This window comes from Polypterus senegalus, chromosome 1 (assembly GCF_016835505.1).
Source record: "Polypterus senegalus isolate Bchr_013 chromosome 1, ASM1683550v1, whole genome shotgun sequence".
NCBI classification, from domain to species: Eukaryota; Metazoa; Chordata; class Cladistia; order Polypteriformes; family Polypteridae; genus Polypterus; species Polypterus senegalus.
Window position 1 is genome coordinate 113,202,876 of NC_053154.1, and position 22,544 is coordinate 113,225,419.

Consider the following 22,544-nt stretch of genomic DNA (forward strand, 5'->3'; position numbering starts at 1 on the left):
ACCTAACACAAATGTTTTAAAGTAATTCTAGCGGGTCTCAAGACAAGTTGGGGTACCTGCTTTCATTCAAGCATCACAGGCTGCCGTGAAGGACTTGAGTCGAGCTCTGGGGGCAGCACAGAATACCACCAGAAAAGACAACAGAGAAAGGGAAAGATTAATGATGATTGCAAACTCAGGAAAAAGAATGATAGTTCTAGGCATGTCTACTTTATTTAGTGTCGTAATAAAATGTAGTTACGAAAAGGCCACATTAAAACAATTGGTTAAATGATGCAGAGGGTTAGCCTGGCATATATCTGTTGGTAAATATAGACACTGGCATCGCTAGTCACCAATAATCGAAGGAATGTAATATGAAAAAAACAAAGAGGACATTAATAACAAAGGATACAATCAAACATGAAACACCAAGTAATAGAACTCTAAAGACTTGGACCTTCGTCCTTTTGCATAGATATGGGGAGAGCCACACATCCCTTTCCAGTGACCTCATGACCCCCCATGCTCTCCCAATCCGCCTACTGACTTCATAGGAAGAGTCACTAGAGACATGAATGTCACTGCCAAGGTAAGTAAACCTCTCAACAAGGTCGACACTCTCTCCACAGACAGACACACTGCTAATGGCTTGCCGAGAGGTGATTAAAGGCCTGGATCTTGGTTTTTATTCAGGACATTTGCAAGCCCAGACACTCCCTCGAGAGCCCTGATCAGAGCCTCCATTGACTTTGCGAAGATCACAGCATCGTCAACAAAGTCAAAATCAGTGAATCTCTCTTCACCAACTGATGCCCCACAGCCACTGGACCTCACGACCTTGCCCAACACCAGTCCATACAAGCACTGAACAGAGTAGGAACAAGAACACACTCCCGACGAACCCCAGAATCAACCTGGGAACAGAGCCGGCCCTAGACCCGAAGCAAACTGCAGCTAGGGGGTCCGGGGCAGAGCTCTGGCCCCCAAGCGATTTCGTGCATTCTGAGCGTCTACAACGATCACTTTTTGACGATTTCCGTTTGGCACTGACAACCGTAACCGTAACACACTGACAGGAAGCAAATGTGCAGGCTCTCAGCGCAGACTGTCGTACGAGGCCATGAGTGAAGGGTATGAGTGATGGAGGTCGGAGTGGGCCGCATAAATGTCTTTAGTGACGATACATTAACAGATAAAGCTACATTTTAGCCAGCTTTTGCTGTTTCCACCAGGCAGCACGTGGAGGTAAATAGCTAGGCCAAGCACTTTTTTTTTTGCTTTTAATATTTTTAAATATTTTTTTATTTTATGAAGATGAGATCCACATTATTTTGTTTTTACATTTTTATTCGGTTTTAAAGCTTGTTTTCATAGAGATATTGAGATTTCCGTATAAAATAACTTAGCAGCAGATATTGAAATCTATTTCACACAAAAGACACTTTTCAAACCTTGGCCCTGGCAAACTCATGAATAAGTTCAGAATAATCAAGAGATTCGACTGTCTCTTCCTCAATTGAAATCAATGCCAGACTATTCAGACGTTTGTGGCTCATGGAGCTTTGCAAGTAATTTTTGATAAGCTTGAGTTTTGAAAAACTCCTCTCCGCCGAAGATACCGTTATAGGCACAGTCAATGCTACTCTGAGAGCCACAGCAACATTAGGCATGGCAGTTGCTAACTCCTTCTCATACAGATATTCCAGTGCTTGCATGGCCGTTGAGGAACTAAACTGGCAAACATGCGAATTTCACTGCATAGTGCGTGTGGATCAATGTCTGATTCATTATTCTTCGAGTCAGTTAATGCAATTTTCAAGTCCATAGAGTATTTCATCAGGGTATTATCATCCATGGATGATATTAACTGATAATTGTGCAGAAATCCAAAATTGTCGAAATGCTGTTTCATTTGATCAAACCTCTCATTCATGGACATGATTGCTTGATCCAGAAGGACAAGAAAGAATTCTATGTAAAACTTTTCCTTTGGATCAGTTATTAACTCAACCCGGATTTCATAATCGAAATGGCGCTTTGTTCGTCTCCTGCATAAACTGATTACTGCAGGAAATGCGACATCCTTGGAAGGCATCTCCAATTCTGACTGAAGCGTAAGTGGCCGCCTACTGAGGACAGAGGCACAGATGAGCCGTGGAGGTGGCAACAGGCACGCGAGCCTGAGTGAAGTGTAATGAAGATTGGAGTGCCAAGTGGAGAAGTCCATGTGGAGTAATTAGGCGACGGAATATGTTGCCCGTGAATTATATATATATATACAAAAATTAGTAATAGAGGTTGGAGTGAAGGAGTCTCTTGCTCCATTGGGCAAGCAGCGTCGCATCACAGGAAAAAAAAAAAACCTTGGGCGCAGTGGGCCCCCTCCAGCTGTGGGCCCAAAGCGGTCGCTTCGTTCGCTTCGCCCTAAGGCCGGCTCTGCTGGGAAAAACACAGAGGTTCTGCCTCCACTCTGCACAGCACTCACAGTATCAGTGTACAGGTCAGCCATGATATCCAGCAACCTCAAGGGGATCCCACGAACCCTCAGGATGTCCCACAGGGCAGCTCAATCAACTGAGCCGATTGCTTTATGAAAATCGACAAAGACTGCAAACAAACTCTGCCGATATTCATGTTTGTGCTCCATGAGAACCCTCAGTGCCAGGATGCAGTCGATGGTAGACTTCTTAGGCGTAAAACCAGACTGTTCCGGTCGCTGGTAGGTGAGCAAGTGATCATGGATCCTATTGAGGACGACCCTAGCAAGGACCTTACCTGGCACCAAGAGCAGTGTTATCCCCCTGTAGTTGCTGCAATCCAGGCGATCACCCTTTCCAGATAGGGACGACAAGTTCCGTTTTCCAGTTAGTTGGGATGATGCCAGTCTCCCAAATGGAAGCAAAGATTGCTTGAAATGCCAGGAGGATAGCCTGAAGAAGTTCACCCCGGATACCACAGATCCCTGCAGCCTTTCCTTCCCTCAGCTGGTTCACCCCCTGTGCAATCTCAGTGAGACTGGGTGGTTCACAGCTAATTGGAGGATCAGCCTCAAGAACCGTGAACGCGGAGATATCCAACGTCCTAGCCAGAGGATCAGCTTTGAACAACTGCTCAAAGCAGCCAGCCCAGTGGGTCACAACTGCAGTCTCATCCGACAAGGCCATTATGCAATAATAATATATCTAGTTGATGAAATGTGAAAACTTTCCTATGGTCAAACACCATGAAAATTCTTTTTGTTGTTTTATCCAGAATCTCAGACAACCTTTATGCTATCACGACACTAATGGCATATGTCATACAAACTTCTGGTTTTCACGTAGTAACAATATATCTAGCAATGGAACCCAAATGCCAACCAAAATTGCGTTGCACTAAGACATGAAATCAAGAAAACACAAAAATAAACAGATTATTGACAGAGAAATCCTCTGTAAGGCAGGGAAATATGGAGAAGCCTAAATTCAAACAGAACTAACGAAAAACTAAAGATAATTTTGAATATAATGAGAAAACATAAACCAAAAAAACGGGCAACGTCCTTGAACCCAAAATGTCTTCCCAGATGCTAAATACGTGTACCATGAACAATTGTATTCATTATCCAGAAACTTGGACACTGATGGAAGTGTGCCACCATCTTATAAGTGGACTGTGCTATCACACCCATAAAACACCCATCCATCCATTTTCCAACCCGTTGAATCCAAACGCAGGGTTCGCAGGGGTCTGCTGGAGCCAATCCCAGGGCACAAGGCAGGAACCAATCCTGGGCAGGGTGCCAACGCACCGCAGGACACACACAAACACACCAAGCACACACTGCATGTCTTTGGACTGTGGGAGGAAACCCACACAGACACGGGGAGAACATGCAAACTCCACGCAGGGAGGACCCGGGAAGCGAACCTGGATCTCCTAACTGCAAGGCAGCAGCACTACCACTGCACCACCGCCACCCTGTAATGAAAAACTACGAACAAAAGAAAACATCAAAGTCATGGCGGAGTAACTGAATAACATTAATATTGTTTTAAAGCAAAACTACACGTGGAAACAATGAGAAAATCATGACAGATCACCGGTTTGTTGGTGTAGAGGAGATCCATCCGCACATGCTGAACTCACTGCACGTTGTAGAGTCGTTTCAGTTAACAGGCTACCTCAGTGCTGCATGAAAGTGTAGAATGGGAGTTGTGGCCTCCATTTTCATGCACGGAGAAAGAGGGCCCAGAAATACTTTTCACGTGCAACGTAACAATAAAAAGAAAAAGGAACGTAGCATCATAATAATAAGTATGTGCAGAGGAGAGATGCTGAGTATATTGGGAGAAGGATGCTAAGGATAGAGCTGCCAGGGAAGAGAAAAAGAGGAAGGCCTAAGAGAAGGTTTATGGATGTGGTGAGAGAGGACATGCAGGTGATGGGTATGACAGAACAAGATGCAGAGGACAGAAAGATATGGAAAATAATAATCTGTTGTGCGAGCGCTGATGGGTGCAGCGGAAAGAAGAAGAGGAAGAAGTATGCTACATAAAAGAATAATACTTCAAAAGGCAGTTATTCATATGAACACACAGCCCCCAGTGGTGCATTGAATACTGAATAAACTTCCACAACTCTCCATGATATGAGAGGACTGCTACTTCTTCTGATCAGAGGAACCAGCTAAGGTGGTTTTGAAATGTCATGAAGTTGCCCCCTAGGTGACTCTTATATCCCAGCATAGCCTACTTGCAGAAAACCCAGGACACGCTGGAGGGACTACATCAGGAGGCCTGGCTACTTAGCCTGGCATGTTCTCATTGCCACTGCCACTGCCACTGCCACTGCAGTGAGAAAGGACAGAAAGATGGAGAATGAAGTGAAGTGCTTGAATGTTGTCCAGTTCACCACTCGTAACTGGCAGTGCACATGCAGAGAAGCTGAGAGGGACCACTTTGAGTCCCATAAGCCCATCAGACAGCAGCTTTGCCAGCCATCTCTGCCTTCAACTCAGTGTGCTGAGAATTGCAGGTTGTAATCCCAGAGGCCTCAGTTCACGTCTCTCCTCCAACAGGTCTGAGAGGACAGGGAGTGGAGTGACACCACATGAAATCTTTAGGAGAACTCAAAGGTTAATAATATAAAGGACACATCTCAAGTATTTTGTACAATTCCCAACCAAAATGTAATTGCATCATAGAGAGTCGTTTTCTCTCTTATGTTGTCAACTGCCTTTAGTTCAACAATTACCTAAAGGAGCTCCATTTCTGTTAATCAGTTTCAAACGACTTTATTTTCCAGTCTGTGCCTTTATGTGTACAGCAATTTTTTGGATTTCATATACTTTGTTATTCCCAGAGGAGAAATTGTCTTTTCATATGACCTTTGCAGGTCAGAGCGTTGGGTCAGCCATTGTACAGCACGCCTGGAGCAATTTTCAGGCTAAGGGCCTTGAGCAAGGGCCCCCCGGAGTAGGATCCCTTCTGGCAGTAACAGGATTTGTAAGGTTTGTATTTAAATCTACCTGTGAACTTGTCAAAGTGCTTTGTACCTGCAATCCGTGAAGATGCTAAACTGAGTTGAATCGAATCTTTCTATGTCTACTTCCATAACCCCATTTTTGAAGGGTACAGGTACAACTGAAGTGCCTAATTCAGAGAGAATTTGTGTTTTTGTTCTTTTTCACATTTTTTGCAGAGACACCACCGAACGCTCCTCTTCTCATCATTATACTGACAAGTTTCTTTTATTTTGCCAAGTACCAGACACATCACAAATTTGTAAGCAATAACATTTATTTTCTTGTCATTTCCAGACATCACACAAGAAAGTATATTTAGTTTTAGATAGCATGTTGGCTTTTTCTTGTAATGAAAAAAAAAATCAAACAGCTGTCAGACTTTTGAATGCACAACAAGATATTGTTATATGTCTTGTTTAATCTAAACCCAGTTAGCAAAGTAACCGAATGAGAATGTGAAGTCCGCTATACTAGCATGCCAATCATAGAATGAAATGTACCTTGGCATTTAGTGGAGCTCACGCCAGGATGAGATTTGTGTATCCTGTGAAGGCAAGGACCCGAATTTGCCAAGTGTCACCTAAGAACTGCACTAAAACTCTGACTAGGTAAGAATTTGTTCTCCCCAGAGCAGGACATGAGAACTAGTAATGAAGTGACCTACACCTACTCTCAGCTAGGAGTTTCACCTTTCAGTATGAATGATGTCACGATTTTACTGCACCCCGAGGAACAAAATTGCCACAAAGGTTTATGCTTTTCTGATACTAACAGTAAGGCTTCACAACAAAAGATCATCATCATCATCATCATCATCAAATGGATGTGATTACATTTACATTAAAAAAAGGTTTATGCACTTTAATGAAGTACCCAAAAGTGATTTATTGAACAACAGAAAACGATATTGTTCTTCTTCCTTTTCTTCTTCATTCAGCTGCTCCCGTTAGGGGTTGCCACAGCAGATCATCTTCTTCCATATCTTTCTGTCCTTTGCATCTTGTTCTGTTACAACCATCACCTGCATGTCCTCTCTCACCACATCCATAAACCTTCGCTTAGGCCTTCCTCTTTTCTTCTTCCCTGGCAGCGCTATCCTTAGCATCCTTCTCCCAATATATCCAGCATCTCTCCTCTGCACATGTCCAAACCAACTCAATCTCGCCTCTCTGACTTTGTCTCCCAATGGTCTAACTTGAGCTGACCCTCTAATGTACTCATTTCTAATCCTATCCATCCTCGTCACACCCAATAAAAATCTTAGCATCTTTAACTCTGCCACCTCCAGCTCTGTCTCCTGCTTTCTGGTCAGTGCCACCGTCTCCAACCCATATAACATAGCAGGTCTCACTGCCATCCTGTAGACCTTCCCTTTCACTCTTGCTGATACCCATCTGTCACAGGTTACTACTGACACTGTTCTCCACCATTCCATCCTGCCTGCACTCTCTTCTTCACCTCTCTTCCACAATCCCCATTACTCTGTACTGTTGATCCCAAGTATTTAAACTCATCCACCTTCACCAACTCTACTCCCAGCATCCTCACCATTCCACTGACCTCCCTCTCATTTACACACATGTATTTTGTTTTGTTCCTACTGACCTTCATTCCTCTCCTCTCTACAGCATATCTCCACCTCTTCAGGGTCTCCTCAACCTGCTCCCTTCTATCACTACAGATCACAATGTCATCAGCAAACATCATAGTCCACGGGGACTCCTGTCTAATCTTATCTGTCAACCTGTCCATCACCATTACAAATAAGAAAGGGCTCAGAGCCGATCCCTGATATAATCCCACCTCCAACTTGAATGCATCCTTCTCTCCTACCGCAGACCTCACCACTGTCACACTTCCCTCGTACATATCCTGTACAACTCTTACGTACTTCTCTGCCACTCTTGACTTCCTCATACAATACCACAGCTCCTCTCGAGGCACCCTGTCATATGCTTTCTCCAGGTCCACAAAGACGCAATGCAATTCCTTCTGAACTTCTCTAAACTTCTCCATCAACATCCTCAGAGCAAACATTGCATCTGTGGTGCTCTTTCTTGGCATGAAACCATACTGCTGCTCACTAATCATTACCTCACTTCTTAACTTAGCTTCCACTACTCTTTCCTATAAATTCATGTTGTGGCTCATCAATTTGATCTCACTTTCCAAGATTCCATTAAACAATCAGGTTAAGAACTCCAATGCCATCTCTCCTAAACACCTCCATGTTTCCATAGGTATGTCATCTGGACCAACGGCCTTTCTATTTTTCATCCTCTTCATAGCTGCCCTTACTTCCTCCCTGCTAATCCGTTGCACTTCCTGAGTCACTGTCTCCACATCATCCAACCTCTTCTCTCTTTCGTTCTCTTCATTCATCAGCCTCTCAAAGTACTCTTTCCATCTGCTCAACACACTCTCCTTGCTTGTGAGTACGTTTCCATCTTTATCCTTTATCATCCTAACCTGCTGCACATCTTTCCCAGCTCGGTCCCTCTGTCTAGCCAATCGGTACAGGTGCTTTTCTCCTTCCTTAAGAGTTGAAATAAATGTGTTTGTAAGCTGGAACAGGGTTTGGCACTGTCCTCTGATCCTTTCTCCTTTTTTTCCCTCTGCAGATCGTCAAAAGAAAACACCACTTAATGACATCACTTCCAGCTCTGGTCTCCCTGATTCCACTTCCATATGACGTCCTTTCCAGTTCCTGTTTCCTGGACATATATATATATATATATATATACCATATTTTGAACTAATGTCTGTAAAGATATCATTTTATTGCTTTTATTTTCAAGGAGACAGGGTGGAACTCCCCAGATGTTTATGGTTGTTTCTGAACTTTGCTACAGTGGTGTAGTCAGAAGGACTTGTTCCAGAGATGACAGAAGAATAGGACCTCAACACTGTCCTTACAAATATGGCTATTGGACTGCAGAGGCTCAAGGTCCAGGTGGGAGAATATGGGACTCAGCTTGTGGAATTTCAGGCATGAGCACAAGCCTTCCTTGTGGTACAACAAGATCGCTTGCAGCCACCGTCCCAGGTACTGCAGCCACTTCACAACATTGAGTCTTATTCTCTCGTTTGGAGTGCACAGCTACCTGACACCATTGGGAGCACGCAGAGTGGGCCAACATACTGGTGCAATTCTTAATGGGCAAGTCACAGTGGACTTATTATGACCTTGGCCAACTATGATACCTTAAAGGCCGAGGTATTTAAGTGCAATTAGTTTAAGGCATCTCATTGTAATCAACCCGTAACCATATAATGGTGCACTGAATGGCCAAACTATTCTAAATATCATCACTGCTTTAGTGTTGTTATTCCCAGTGCACCACTGAGTATTCAACCCACTGTATCTGAGTGCGGAATCACAGCTGTACAGCAGCTGATTGGATTATTGGGATACAGCATCTAGCACACGCTGCCTCAGCAATGCGCACAATCTATTTGAACTGTTCCTATACGGCAGATGCTTGAAAGCCTTTCCTGTACGGACCTCGTGGTTCAGAAAGAGTTTCATCCCAAGTGCTCTAAATGCACTCAATCAGTCCATCAAGTGCTCCTTGTAGAACTGTCTGTACTTATAAGTGCAATCACCTCACTATAAACTTGCACTACAGTTATAATATTGCACAACCTGAGTCACTTTGTAAAGCGCGTATTTACATATGATGACGACTGGCGATTTAGTCGATTTAGTTTTCTAAGTGCTATCTTCTTGATATCATTTTTAAGATGAAATGCAGTAAAACATGTTTATTACATTAGACAGATAAGTTTTAAACTCCATTAAAATAATGTATATTGTGTAAGAAAGGCGATATATAAGCGTTTACCGAACACGGACTGACAACGGAAGCACGATTAAAATAAACAAAACTATTTATTTCTTTCTTCAGCTGGAGGGCATGTCTTCCCCGTAATCCCTCCAGCCACAACACAGTCCCAAACACAGTAACAACAAGCACTTAGCACTTTCTTCCTCTTGGCACCACCACTCCTCCACAGCTTTGTCCTCCTTCCACCCGACTCTGGCCCCTGAGTGGTGGTCGTTGGCTCCCTTTTATCAGGCACCCGGAAGTGCTCCAGGTGGTTGATTGCTGACATCTGGCTGCACTTCAGGGTAAGGCGAAACCAGTGCCCAAAAAGGGCCAGCCACTCCTGTTGCAGCACCCCCTGTCGGCGCCTGCGGAACCCCACAGAGCTGCACAGAACTTCAACCCCCATGAAGCTCTTGGGGAGTCCGAGGCACCTCTGCAACCCAGGGAGGCTGCCATCTAGCATCCGGTGGGAGATACTGGGCTTCACACGCTTGTCCCCCTGGCAGATGTAGTGAAGGGGCGTCCCGGCCATCTGTCACAATTGTTAATAATTAAGCATGTGAGGACATGGTGGTGCAGCACTAGTGATGAGCTGGCCCCCGTTCAGAGATTGTTCCTGCCTCACGCTGTATGCTTTGTGGGATTGGCGTGACCTGGATGGATAGATAGATGGAATAATTAAACATATACTATGAAGAAATTTCAATGATCCTTAAAAGTTTTGAATGAATCTGCGTTCTAAGCTTACAGATGGCTTAACATCTATTACAGAGCTGATCGTGTGGCGATTGGTTACTTGGAGATAGAAAAGGAAGGAAAGGAATAGGAGGTTAGTACGTTTGAGAGAGACAGTACTGCTGCTGTAAATTGTTTCATTGAAGATCGTGCACGGTGCAGAAAGCATCTTGCAGGAGGCAAGAACAATCTCTGGACAGAGCGCCAGCACATCGCTAATACTGTGCCACCGTGTCCCCATGTTTACAGTAATACATGCTTTAATTCCAATCATCATGAAAGTGATACATCTTAATATTTAAATTGTTCAGAGAGCTGTAATATCATGAATGTAATGTATTCTGTGTCTGCTCTGCAGATTCATTTGCCCTGGTTGACATTCTGTTTGAGCGTATATAGGTAGATATCATGGGATCCCTTAGCACGGAGACATAAGTAAATATTGGTCCTCATGGATTATGTTTCCCATTACCCTGTTACCCTGAATTCCAAGTCTTTAAGCAGCCCATAAGTACTTCAGTCTTCAGTTCTCATGACTTCCTAGTACTTCCATTGTCACAAGGGAAGCATGATTCCCCAGGTCCTTTCACAGCTCACCCTGGTGGCACCCACGGCACACAACAGGGCTAAGAAACCGAAGTCCAAGTCCCAGGATGCCCTGATATAAATATATATTGTCACAAACTAGACTCAGAGTCATAGAAAGTTTTGGGGCAGCCACACGTATATTTGGAATCCTGGCTACATGGTCGCAAAAATGTATACGGTGTTGATGTGCACAAAACTGAATCCAAAACAGAACTGAGGGAATAGGTGTAGGCTTTTAAACAGGAGGACATTAAGTGTGGTCAAAGGTGTCGGGGTCATAAGGGTCTTCCACCATAGGCTCAAGCCCGGACGTGACATGACAGGGGCTGGAGTTGGCAAGGTTTTCTTCCATAGGTTCGGACCCAGAAGTGACATCAAGAGGGCCAAGCGGAATCTTCCGTGAGTGGTCAGCAGGAAAGGGAAAAAAAAGAGTCAGTGCACTCTGCCACATCCTGGTCTGATTCGGATTTGCCCTTACTCAAGCCCTTTAGCTGCCTCCCATGCGCACGTGTGTGACAATATATATATAAATATATATATATATATATATATATATATATATATATACAGTGGTGCTTGAAAGTTTGTGAACCCTTTAGAATTTTCTATATTTCTGCATAAATATGACCTAAAACATCATCAAATTTTCACTCATCCTAAAAATAGATAAAGAAAAAACCAGTTAAACAAATGAGACAAAAATATTATACTTGGTAATTTATTTATTGAGGAAAATAATCGAATATTACATATTTGTGAGTGGCAAAAGTATGTGAACCTCTAGGATTAGCAGTTAGTTTGAAGGTGAAATTCGAGTCAGGTGTTTTCAATCAATGGGATGACAATCAGGTGTGAGTGGGCACCCTGTGTTATTTAAAGAACAGGGATCTATCAAAGTCTGCTTTTCATAACACATGTTTGTGGAAGTGTATCATGGCATGGAAAAAGGAGATTTCTGAGGACATCAGAAAAAGAGATGTTGATGCTCATTAGGCTGGAAAAGGTTACAAAACCTTCTCTAAAGAGTTTGGACTCCATCAATCCACAGTCAGACAGATTGGGTACAAATTGAGGAAATTCTAGACCATTGTTACCCTCCCCAGGAGTGGTCAACCAACAAAGATCACTCCAAGAACAAGGTGTGTAATAGTCGGCGAGGTCACAAACGACCCTGGGGTAACTTCTAAGCAACTGAAGGGTAGGGCAGGGTTGCAAGGAGAAAGCCACTGCTCTCCAAAAAAACAATTGCTGCTCGTCTGCAGTTTGCTAAAGATCACGTGGACAAACCAGAAGGCTATTGGAAGAATGTTTTTTGGATGGATGAGACCAAAATAGAACTTTTTGGTTTAAATAAAAAGCATTATGTTTAGAAAAAGGAAAACACTGCATTCCAGCATAAGATCCTTATCCCATCTGTGCAACATGGTGGTGGTACTATCATGGTTTGGGCCTGTTTTGCTGCATCTGGTCCAGGACGGCTTGCCTTCATTGATGAAACAATGAATTCTGAATTATATCAGAGAATTCTAAAGGAAAATGTCTGGACATCTGTCCATAAACTGAATCTCAAGAGAAGGGGGTCAAGCAGCAAGACAACAACCCTAAGCACACAAGTTGTTCTACCAAAGAATGGTTAAAGAAGAATAAAGTTGATGTTTTGAAATGGCCAAGTCAAAGTCCTAACCTTAATCCAATCAAAATGTTGTGGAAGGACCTGAAGCGAGCAGTTAATGTGAGGAAACCAATGAACATCCCAGAGTTTTTTCAAGTTCCGCCCTCCTCTCGACCATATTCAACCACACTTGCGTTCCTCTCACCTCTTATTCGTGTGAATGACAGACACAGTTCTTGCTCTCTGAGCTCTTATAAATTTTAACGTTTTCCTCACTTTAGGTTCCCATTTAAAGAAGACGTATTATATCCAAATCTTATTGAAAAATGTCATCATGAAGGGTTATCAACAGAAAAAATGAATACACGGGCAATCCTAGCACCGAGTAACAATGAAGTCAAATGAATTAACACCAAAAATGTCAATTGGTTACACGGCAAATTGGTTAAATGTGCATCAATAGACTATGCTGAAACAGTTAATGGTGATGGTACGGAAGATGAAAACATCAGCTTACAATATCCCATAGAATATCTACAACCATTAACACATCCGGTTGCCACTGCTCGAATTGACGAAAATTTCATTCAAAAAATTTTTACTGAAGTTTTACAGTAAAAGTGTGTTAATTTCAAAGCCAAACAGATCAAAATTATATTACGCAACGAATAACTCTAATGCAACATGAAACATAATTTACTTTAAAATTATTATGTTTTACTACTTTTTAATATGGTTAATTACTCGCTGTAATGTAAAATAGTTCTATTATACATATGTAACAGTGGCAGAACCACAAAGTTGCTAGTGTGTAGTGCCCGCCCATGGGTAGTTGAGTGGAGTGATCAGGGCCCCCCCTTATATATATATATATATATATATATATATATCTCCCATATATATATATATATATATATATATATATATATATATATATATATATATATATATATATATATATATATATATATGGTCACAGGCGGCTGGGGAGCCCAGCCGTACGCCGAGGGAACGGAGGAGGGCTGGTGCCTCCTCCCGACCACGAGGGGGCGACCGCCCTGGTTTTGTTGGTGGCCTCGGTTAGGGGCCTTGGAAGCCCAACCCTGTAGGGGCCCGCGGCCACCGCCAGGCGGCGCCCCGGTGCCTGAACAACCCTGGAGCCCAGCACTTCCGCCACACCAGGAAGTGCTGGGGGGAAGAAGAAGAATGGGGACACCCGGAGGGTTTCCGGGTGTGCAGCCGGCACTTCCGCCACACGGGGGCGTGTCTAAGGAGGAGTGCAGGGAAGCAGCTGAAGCCCATTCGGAGTGGTATAAAAGGGGCCAGAAGAAAGGCACTTGGGACTGTGTGAAAGGCCCGGACTTTTGGGGAATCGGTGCTGGAGGCACTGGGTTTGTGCACTTGGATTGTAAATATTGTATATAGTTGCGATGTAAATAAACATGTATCGGGAGATTAAACGATGTCCGTCTGTCTGTGTCCGGATCCCCGTATGATATATATATATATATATATATATATATATATATATATATACTGTACACACACACTAGCAGGCTTTGCCTGACCACCCCCCAACCCCTCTGCTACCGAGCTGTGTGATCTGTAGGTCACGCTGCGCAATGATTATTTAAAAGCCTGTATAGCAGCTGTCCTTTTGTCTCACTTCCTTGTCTCCCGGGATGTTAAAGTGTCTCAGAGAAATTGTTTGTAAGTAGGGCGTGACGTGCAAGTAGTCTCGCGGGACTTCAAAGTGTCTCCCCGAGATGATCATGTCTCGACCCCAAATTTTTGTATATAATGGATATACTGTATATTGTAAGAGACGGCCGGCAGCTCAACCCAGCCGGGACGCCCCTAAGATGGAAGGACGGAGGAAAACAGCTTTTCTAGGACACTGCCTCCCCCAAGACACTGGATGGCAGCTCCCCTGGACTGCAGTGGTACCCTGGGTTCTTGCAGGGCACTATGGGTCATGGAGTTTGGAAACACAGCCTTGCTGGTTGCCGTGGGTGCCGCCAGGAGAAGCTGTCAAAGGACCTGGGGACGTATTCTTAACTTATAGCCCAGAAGCACAAGGACGGAAGCCCCAAGGTACTTCCGGGCTGAAGAAATTCCCAGTTCTTTACTAGACCCAGAAGTATCAGCCAGTCACGTGGTCGGAAGGACAGAAGCACTTCCGGGTCAAAGACTATTTAAAGGACTGATGGGAACCCAGCAAGCCAAGCCTGATTCGCGAGGAGGTGGACAACACTTGCTGGGAGGTGTGAAGAAGAAAGATATTATTGAGTATTGTGTTTATTGTGGCTGTGGTGCTTTGGAGGCACTGTGCAGGAAGAAAATAATTAAAAAATATCTTCTTGGTCGTTTTACCCTGTGTCCTGCGTGTCTGTCTGTTGGGTTTAAGTGGCAACAACGACCCCTGGTGTTCACTATATATATAATATATGTATATATACAGTACATCATATAAATCCTTCTTATCTATCTATCTATCTATCTATCTATCTATCTATCTATCTATCTATCTATCTATCTATCTATCTATCTATCTATCTAATCATGGCCTTGTTCCTCCTTTATGTATTCCTGCATTTTCTGCACCCACAGGTAGTCTGAGGCTGTACAGGTGTGATCAGGGACAAGACAGGAGCAAACCCCAGATGTGGCATGAAGTTTTTGCACAGTACATCTTCCTCAGACTCTGTCATACTGGACCAATTTAAATTAAATTAGCTGAACAATGTACCAAGCAGTACGGTGCATAACTCACAGTGAACATGTGAGTGCCATGGCAGTCAGTGATTTGACATCGATGCTCTAGAATTGGGAGCCAGTGGCTCTAATTGCTGTGCCACTATGCCATGAAAACCTTTGCCATTCAACAACATTGAGCAAGAATTTATCCACAGTTGTGTGAAAAAGTAACTCTTTCAGTTCTATAGTGTTACATATCAAGACATAATGAAAGAATAACATTTAATCGTGCCCAAAACCTGAAAACAAGGTGGCATTCTCCTACCAGTCCTGAGCTGCTGAATGGGCTTGTGCTTCCATCTGCCGTGACAGCATATTGAGACCACTTGGTCTCTGTCCGTAACACACATGCTCCCTCCGTATTTGCCTATAGTTCATTACTTAACCACGTTATTTTCTGTAGTGAGTAGCTGAAGAGTAATTAAAAACTGTCAACGATGTTTTGAATTTGAATAGGATAAATAAGCCGTATTATATTCCGCATATGGGATTGCAAAGCATTATGAAACATATAAATAATAATACGACTGTTTCACCAACATGATGATGTAATCAAGTTCAAGGAAAATGTCTCCTTTTGCTAAGCATCATTTTACTGTTACTGTATTTTGTTAGTTGTTCAGGTCATCGGTTATTTTATTTTATTTTACGAGCACGCTTAATGCATTTTGTTGTTGTGAATCCTTTCAGATCAAGGCTCCAGTCTGTGGCAAGTCACACAGTCACCCACACCCACTTATTAAAAGTATACTAAGATAAATAAGCAATGACACGTTCGTACTCGGACTACCTGAGGCGGACTCTACTCTTTTACGAGCGCGCTCTTATTTTTCTTATCAGGAGGTGGCGCTGTCGCACATTTTCAGCAGTGTCACTTTTTAGTACAGCTTGTGGTGCCGCTCATTACGCCGGAGGACTGCGTATCGTTGACTACTTTGGAACCAATAGCGAGAAGTGTCAGCCAAAGGAACCGGCATGACATTCACGCTGCCATCCTGCGCAGGAATTTTGTTAATTTTGGTTTATTCATTTTAACGCGCTGGAAACAATATTTAATCATTATACGTGCATTTTAGCCAGCAGTGATGTACTTTTTGAAAGCTGCTTCAGTATTTAGTCACCTACAGTCCGGTAGCTTAAAGGCATTACGATGGAGAAAAGTAAGTTATTTCCACCTTCTTTCCGTGAGATTAGCCGTGACACTGCTTTACTGATGTCGTTTTTTGTTTAATTAAGCAGGAAATGCACTGTGTCATCAATGAGCTTCACACAAACTAAAGTGCTGCGGTTTTGGGAAATTAATTTTACACAATTTAAATTGGCTTTTTCGTGATCATTAGAAATACAATTCGATTCGAATTCACACAATTCTTTACTAACTGTTGTAATTTTTGTCTTAGACCATTCGTCCTTGTAAAATCTTTATCCTTGTCAACTATTAGACATTTAACAGAAATTAATTCTTTATTTTCATTCTCAGTAGCAGTATTGGGTAATGTGGCATTGGTCTTTAGTATACACAGCATTAGGATACCCCTTATAACTTTTGTTGCAAAAGCCATGCAGAATTAATTAAATCGTAAAAGCAGTACGTACAGCACAGGCCGTGTGAACTTTAAGCAAAACGGCTATCGGTTCAGTTCCCACGTCTTACGCAATGTTGGATCCTGAGCATGCCAAGCCTTGCTTGTAGTTCTGTAAATATACGTCCATTTAAATGTTACACCATGTTTCGCTACTTGTAAAATTCTTGGGGTTTTTTTTACTATTAGGGGTGGTGGAGGGAGTTTGACTGGTTGGTTTCCTGTTCACTGATGTTCTGTTAATTTTGGACTGCTACGTTTGGCCCGATTCTACTTGAATGGGCTCTTGCTTTCTGCCATCCTGAACTGGTTTAAGCTTTTGCCATGAAGGGTTAGTGAAAGTATGGGCGATTGTTTAATTGTTTCCAACGATCCCCTTGGTTTTTTTTTTTTTAGATCTTGGTAAATGCTTCCAGAGCATGTTCCTCAAACATCCTTCCTAATGAACGAATCAGAAATATCGGCATCTCTGCGCACATTGACTCAGGAAAAACAACAGTCACAGAGCGCATCCTGTACTACACTGGCAGAATAGCAGAGATGCATGAGGTACCTTTTGTTTTAATTGCTGTCTGTTATTTTTATGTATCGCTCTGTTATTTTTATGTATCGCTATCGTTATTTCCCATTCTGCTGTTTTGGCTGCTGGCCATTGTTTCTTAACTTTTAAACTGTAAGGAATCCACATTCAGTTTAGTTTTAATTTAAGAAAAAAATGTATTGCCATTGTTTTACTCATCATATACGGTATGTGTATTATTTGTTAAATTTGTCTTGACATAAAATGGGATTTGGGGTTTTTTCAACAATCTGAAATACTGAAAATGGTTTTCTACTTTGGTTCCCTAATTTTTGTACTGCCTAAACCTCTTATGTATTAATTAGCTGTGTTACCCATCTTAGAATGGTTGAAATTTAAGTGCAGACTTTTTTACAATTTTAGTAAAAAGAGTAAAAGGTAGTGCTTTGTTTTTTGTATTTAAAAAAAACCTGTTTGTCTTGCTTCTTCAATGGAACTGGACTATATGAATAGCCGATATACAGTGCATCCAGAAAGTATTCACAGCACATCACTTTTTCCACATTTTGTTATGTTACACCCTTATTCCAAAATGGATTAAATTAATTTTTTACTCAGAATTCTACACACAACACCCCATAATGACAACGTGAAAAAAATTAACTTGAGATTTTTTCAAATTTATTAAAAATAAAAAATTGAGAAAGCACATGTACATAAGTATTCACAGCCTTTGCCATGAAACTCTAAATTGAGCTCAAGTGCATCCTGTTTCCCCTGATCATCCTTGAGATGTTTCTGCAGCTTAACTGGAGTCCACCTGTGGTAAATTCAGTTGATAAGACATGATTTGGAAAGGCACACACCTGTCTATATAAGGTCCCTGTTTTGATTTGGGAAAATGGTTCAAGGGATTAGAACATAAGTAGGCAAAGAATAAGAGAGAAGAGGTCCAATACTTCTATTTTATTTACTTAAACACATATAATGCAATATAATGCAGACATACAAAACAAAACAATACTTACAGACATATAAAAAGACACAGAGCCATCATCCCAGACCAGTAGACTGAGGGGGTCCGCTTTTCAGTCTTGTCAGAGGACCAACTCATTTGCCTTTCAAATACCGGGCGGTGCGCGCTGTCCCCACGGTTGAGCCTCCAAAGAAACTGAGGGCGGAACCTTCCCTTATATACTAATTAGGTGTCCTTGCCCAAAAGCGGCCTACGTGGAAGCAATGTATGCAGAAGTGATCAGTTTCTCACACCCCCTCCTTCCACGGGACACGGCGCTATGTTTTTCTTTTACTCGGCCTTGAGACTAGTGCTTGATACCAGAAGACACAGTAATATGCTTACATGTGAAAAAAGCTTCTCGAAGTGAAAAACAACTACTTACATAGCCTTGGCTGTATCTTTAGAACATTTCCCGGCTGTTTCTCCCAAAACATTAGTAGTGCAGCTGGGTTTCGCGCTGAAGCGACCAACGCCCATCTGCTCTTTTGATCCCCCCCTCTCTTTAGAAAAATCCTTCCATTACAGTCCCACAGTTGACAGTTCATGTCAGAGCATAAACCAAGCATGAAGTCAAAGGAATTGTCTGTAGACCTCCGAGAGAGGATTGTCTCGAGGCACAAATCTGGGGAAGGTTACAGAAACATTTCTGCTGCTTTGAAGGTCCCAATGAGCACAATGGCCTCCATCATCCGTAAGTGGAAGAAGTTCGAAACTACCAGGACTCTTCCTAGAGCTGGCCGGCCATCTAAACTGAGCGATCAAGGGAGAAGGGCCTTAGTCAGGGAGGTGACCAAGAACCTGATGGTCACTCTGTCAGAGGTCCTCTGTGGAGAGGAGAACCTTCCAGAAGGACAACCATCACTGCAGCAATCCACCAATCAGGCCTATATGGTAGAGGGGCCAGATGGATGCCACTCCTTAGTAAAAGGCACATGGCAGCCCGCCTGGAGTTTGCCAAAAGGCACCTGAAGGACTCTCAGACCATGAGAAACAAAATTCTCTGGTCTGATGAGACAAAGATTGAACTCTTTGGTGTGAATGCCAGGCGTCACATTTGGAGGAAACCAGGCACCGCTCATCACCAGGCCAATACCATCCCTACAGTGAAGCATGGTGGTGGCAGCATCATGCTGTGGGGATGTTTCTCAGTGGCAGGAACTGTTGAGACTAGTCAGAATAAAAGGAAAGATGACTGCAGCAATGTACAGAGACATCCTGGATGAAAACCTGCTCCAGAGCGCTCTTGACCTCAGACTTGGGCAACGGTTCATCTTTCAGCAGGACAGCGACCCAAAGCACACAGCCAAGGTATCAAAGGAGTGGCTTCAGCACAACTCTGTGAATGTCCTTGAGTGGCCCAGCCAGAGCCCAGACTTGAATCCGATTGAACATCTCTGGAGAGATCTTAAAATGGCTGTGCACCGACGCTTCCCATTCAACCTGATGGAGCTTGAGAGGTGCTGCAAAGAGGAATGGGCGAAACTGGCCAAGGATATTTAAAAAGACTTGAGGCTGTAATTGCTGCCAAAGGTGCATCGACAAAGTATTGAGCAAAGGCTGTGAATACTTATGTACATGTGCTTTCTCAATTTTTTTATTTTTAATAAACTTGCAAAAACCTCGAGTACACTTTTTTCACGTTGTCATTATGGGGTGTTGTGTGTAGAATTGTGAGAAAAAAAAATAATTTAATCCATTTTGGAATAAGGCAGTAACATAACAAAATGTGGAAAAAGTGATGCGCTGTGAATACTTTCTGGATGCACTGTAGAAAGTTTTTGTGTTCTCCTGCATATTTACTTTAAAAGTCTCTCTAAACAGTGAGAAACATTTATCCAGGTGAATCCTGTCCTAATCAGAGATTATTTTGTAAACTGCTCAAAAAAATGAAAGGAAAACTTTGAAAACGTATCAGATCTTAATGGGGAAAAAAGAAATCATGCTGGATATCTATACTGAAATGGACGAGGTAATCTGTTAGGAATGAAAGGATGCCACATCGTTTGATAGAAATGAAAATTATCAACCTACAGAGGGCTAAATTCAAAGATACCCCGAAAATCAAAGTGAAAAAATGATATGGCAGGCTAGTCAATGGTATCAATTCCTTCATCCTCCAGGAACTGCTGGCATACTCTTGCCATATGAGGCCAGGCATTGTCATGCACCAGGAGGAATCCAGGACCCACTGCACCAGCATAGGGTCTGACAATGGGTCCAAGGATTTCGTCCCGATACCTAATTGCATTCAAGGTGCCGTTGTCTGCCTGTAGAGGTCTGTGCATCCCTCCCTGGATATGCCTCCCCAAACCATCACTGACCCAGCACCAAACCGGTTATGCTAAATGATGTTACAAACAACATAACGTTCTCCATGGCTTCTCCAGACCCTTTCACGTCTGTTACATGTGCTCAGGGCGAACCTGCTCTCATATGTGAAAAGCACAGGGCACCAGTGGTGGACCTGCCAATTCTGGTATTCTATGGGAAATGCCAATCAAGCTCAAAAGTGTCTAGGAAGTGAGCACAGGACCCACTAGAGGACGTCTGGCCATCAGGCCACCCTTATGAAGTCTGTTTCTGATTGTTTGGTCAGAAACAGTCACACCAGTGGTCTGCTCGTGGTCATTTTGGAGGGCTCTGGCAGTGCTAATTCCTGTTCCCCCTTGCCCAAAGGAGCGGATACCGGTCCTGCTGATGGTTTAAGGACTTTCTACGGCCCTGTCCAGCTCTCCTAGAGTATCTGCCTGTCTCCTGGATTCTGCTCAATGCCCTTGAAAAACTTCTGGCAATGGCAGTGCCATCCTGGAGAACTACTACCTATGCAACCTCTGTAGGGTCCAGGTATCACCTCATGCTACCAGTAGTGACACTGATTGTAGCCAAATGCAAAACTAGTGAAAAAACAGCCTGAAAAGATGAGGAGGGAAAAATGTCAGTGTCCTCCACCGATTAAACCATTCATGTTTTGGGGGCCATCTTATTGTTGCCCCTCTAGTGCACCTGATGTGAATTTCATTAACACCAAAGCAGCTGAAACTGATTAACAACCCCCTCTTCTACTCAACTGACCAGATCAATATCCCACATTTTCACTGATTAAAAAGTGTTCCTTTAATTTTTCTGAGCAGTATATTTATTTTCTGAATAAGGATGTTAACAGACAGGTGATTATATACCTGGAGCTCTCTTAACTAAGTTTTAAAAAATGCAGTTCAAGTTATAAGAAAGTTTTCAAGTTTCTTAAATTCGAATATAATTTGAAGGTTTAAAAAAAAAAAGCAATAAAACTTCAGAGTGACTTGCTAAGTGCAAACATGGGGGCATGGGACAATACTGCTAATTGGATCCAAATGATGTGAACATTCTTTAATGTTCTTTAACTTCTTAAAGTTAAATATTCTTTTAATGTGTTTAGTTCTGTGGGATTTTGTATACATCACATGTTTCACAATCTCTTCAGGTGTTACTATTTGTCTTTCTGGGAGACTTTGGCAAATAACATAAATTCTGTAGCATGTCTTGTAAAATAATGTGAATTAGTGATGTACATATTTATTTGTAAAGTGAAAGGTAAAAAAGCTGGTGTTTTTTTTTAATAATTTTATTTTCTAATACAATGTTATTACTTGTCATGAAGTTATTGATACTTTAAGTGCATAGATATTTTAGAATGTTTTTTTAATGAACATGGTATGAATTTATATTATTTTGAAAGGGGCATAATACTTTTTTCTTGCAATTTTAGCCTGTTCTGTGTTGCATTATTTTTTATCCCTAGGTAAAAGGGAAAGATGGTGTTGGTGCTGTTATGGATTCCATGGAACTGGAACGGCAAAGAGGGATCACAATACAGTCTGCTGCAACATACACCATGTGGAAGAAGCACAACATTAATATTATCGATACTCCTGGTAGTGTAAATTACTGTATATTAAATGCATTTGAAGAATACCGCTCTTCATTACAAAAGCATATTGAATATGGGCTTGTACTTTTTAAATACTACGGTTCTTTTACTTTATGCAGTGCAGTTGCAATATAGAGCCATTCACACTGCTGCTAAATTGCATCACTTATTTAGTGAAATAAGGGGTCCATATTTTTCAGTGAAGGGAGATTTTAAGTGAAACTAAAAATTGTTTTTTAACACACTATCAAAATATTGAGGTGGTTAAATTTGCAGCCATTTAACCTTAATTTTCATTTGCAGCTTATATAACATCAGAACTGATGTTGCTTTGTGTAAGATAAGAGACTATAAACTGTTTGTCATTGGTTGCTAAAGGCAAAGAATTTCAAAGAATACTATATGTAGTGAATGTGTTTTTGATTTTTGGAATATAGTTTAATTGTTAATTAGATTTTTTTTTTTGTAAAACAAATAACACTACATAGTTTTATATACTTATC

General features: G+C 42.2%; 1 protein-coding gene across 1 annotated transcript in view; it reads left to right on the plus strand.

Annotated features, from left to right (window-relative positions):
• The first annotated feature begins 15,953 nt into the window (after window positions 1-15,953).
• Window positions 15,954-22,544, plus strand: part of gfm1 (G elongation factor, mitochondrial 1) — a 72,832-nt gene continuing 66,241 nt past the window's right edge. The window contains exons 1-3 of the mRNA XM_039756350.1: window positions 15,954-16,170; window positions 16,990-17,142; window positions 21,913-22,045. Coding sequence (XP_039612284.1) covers window positions 16,096-16,170; window positions 16,990-17,142; window positions 21,913-22,045 — 361 coding nt within the window. The 5' untranslated portion in view covers window positions 15,954-16,095. The remainder of the gene's footprint in view (window positions 16,171-16,989; window positions 17,143-21,912; window positions 22,046-22,544) is intronic.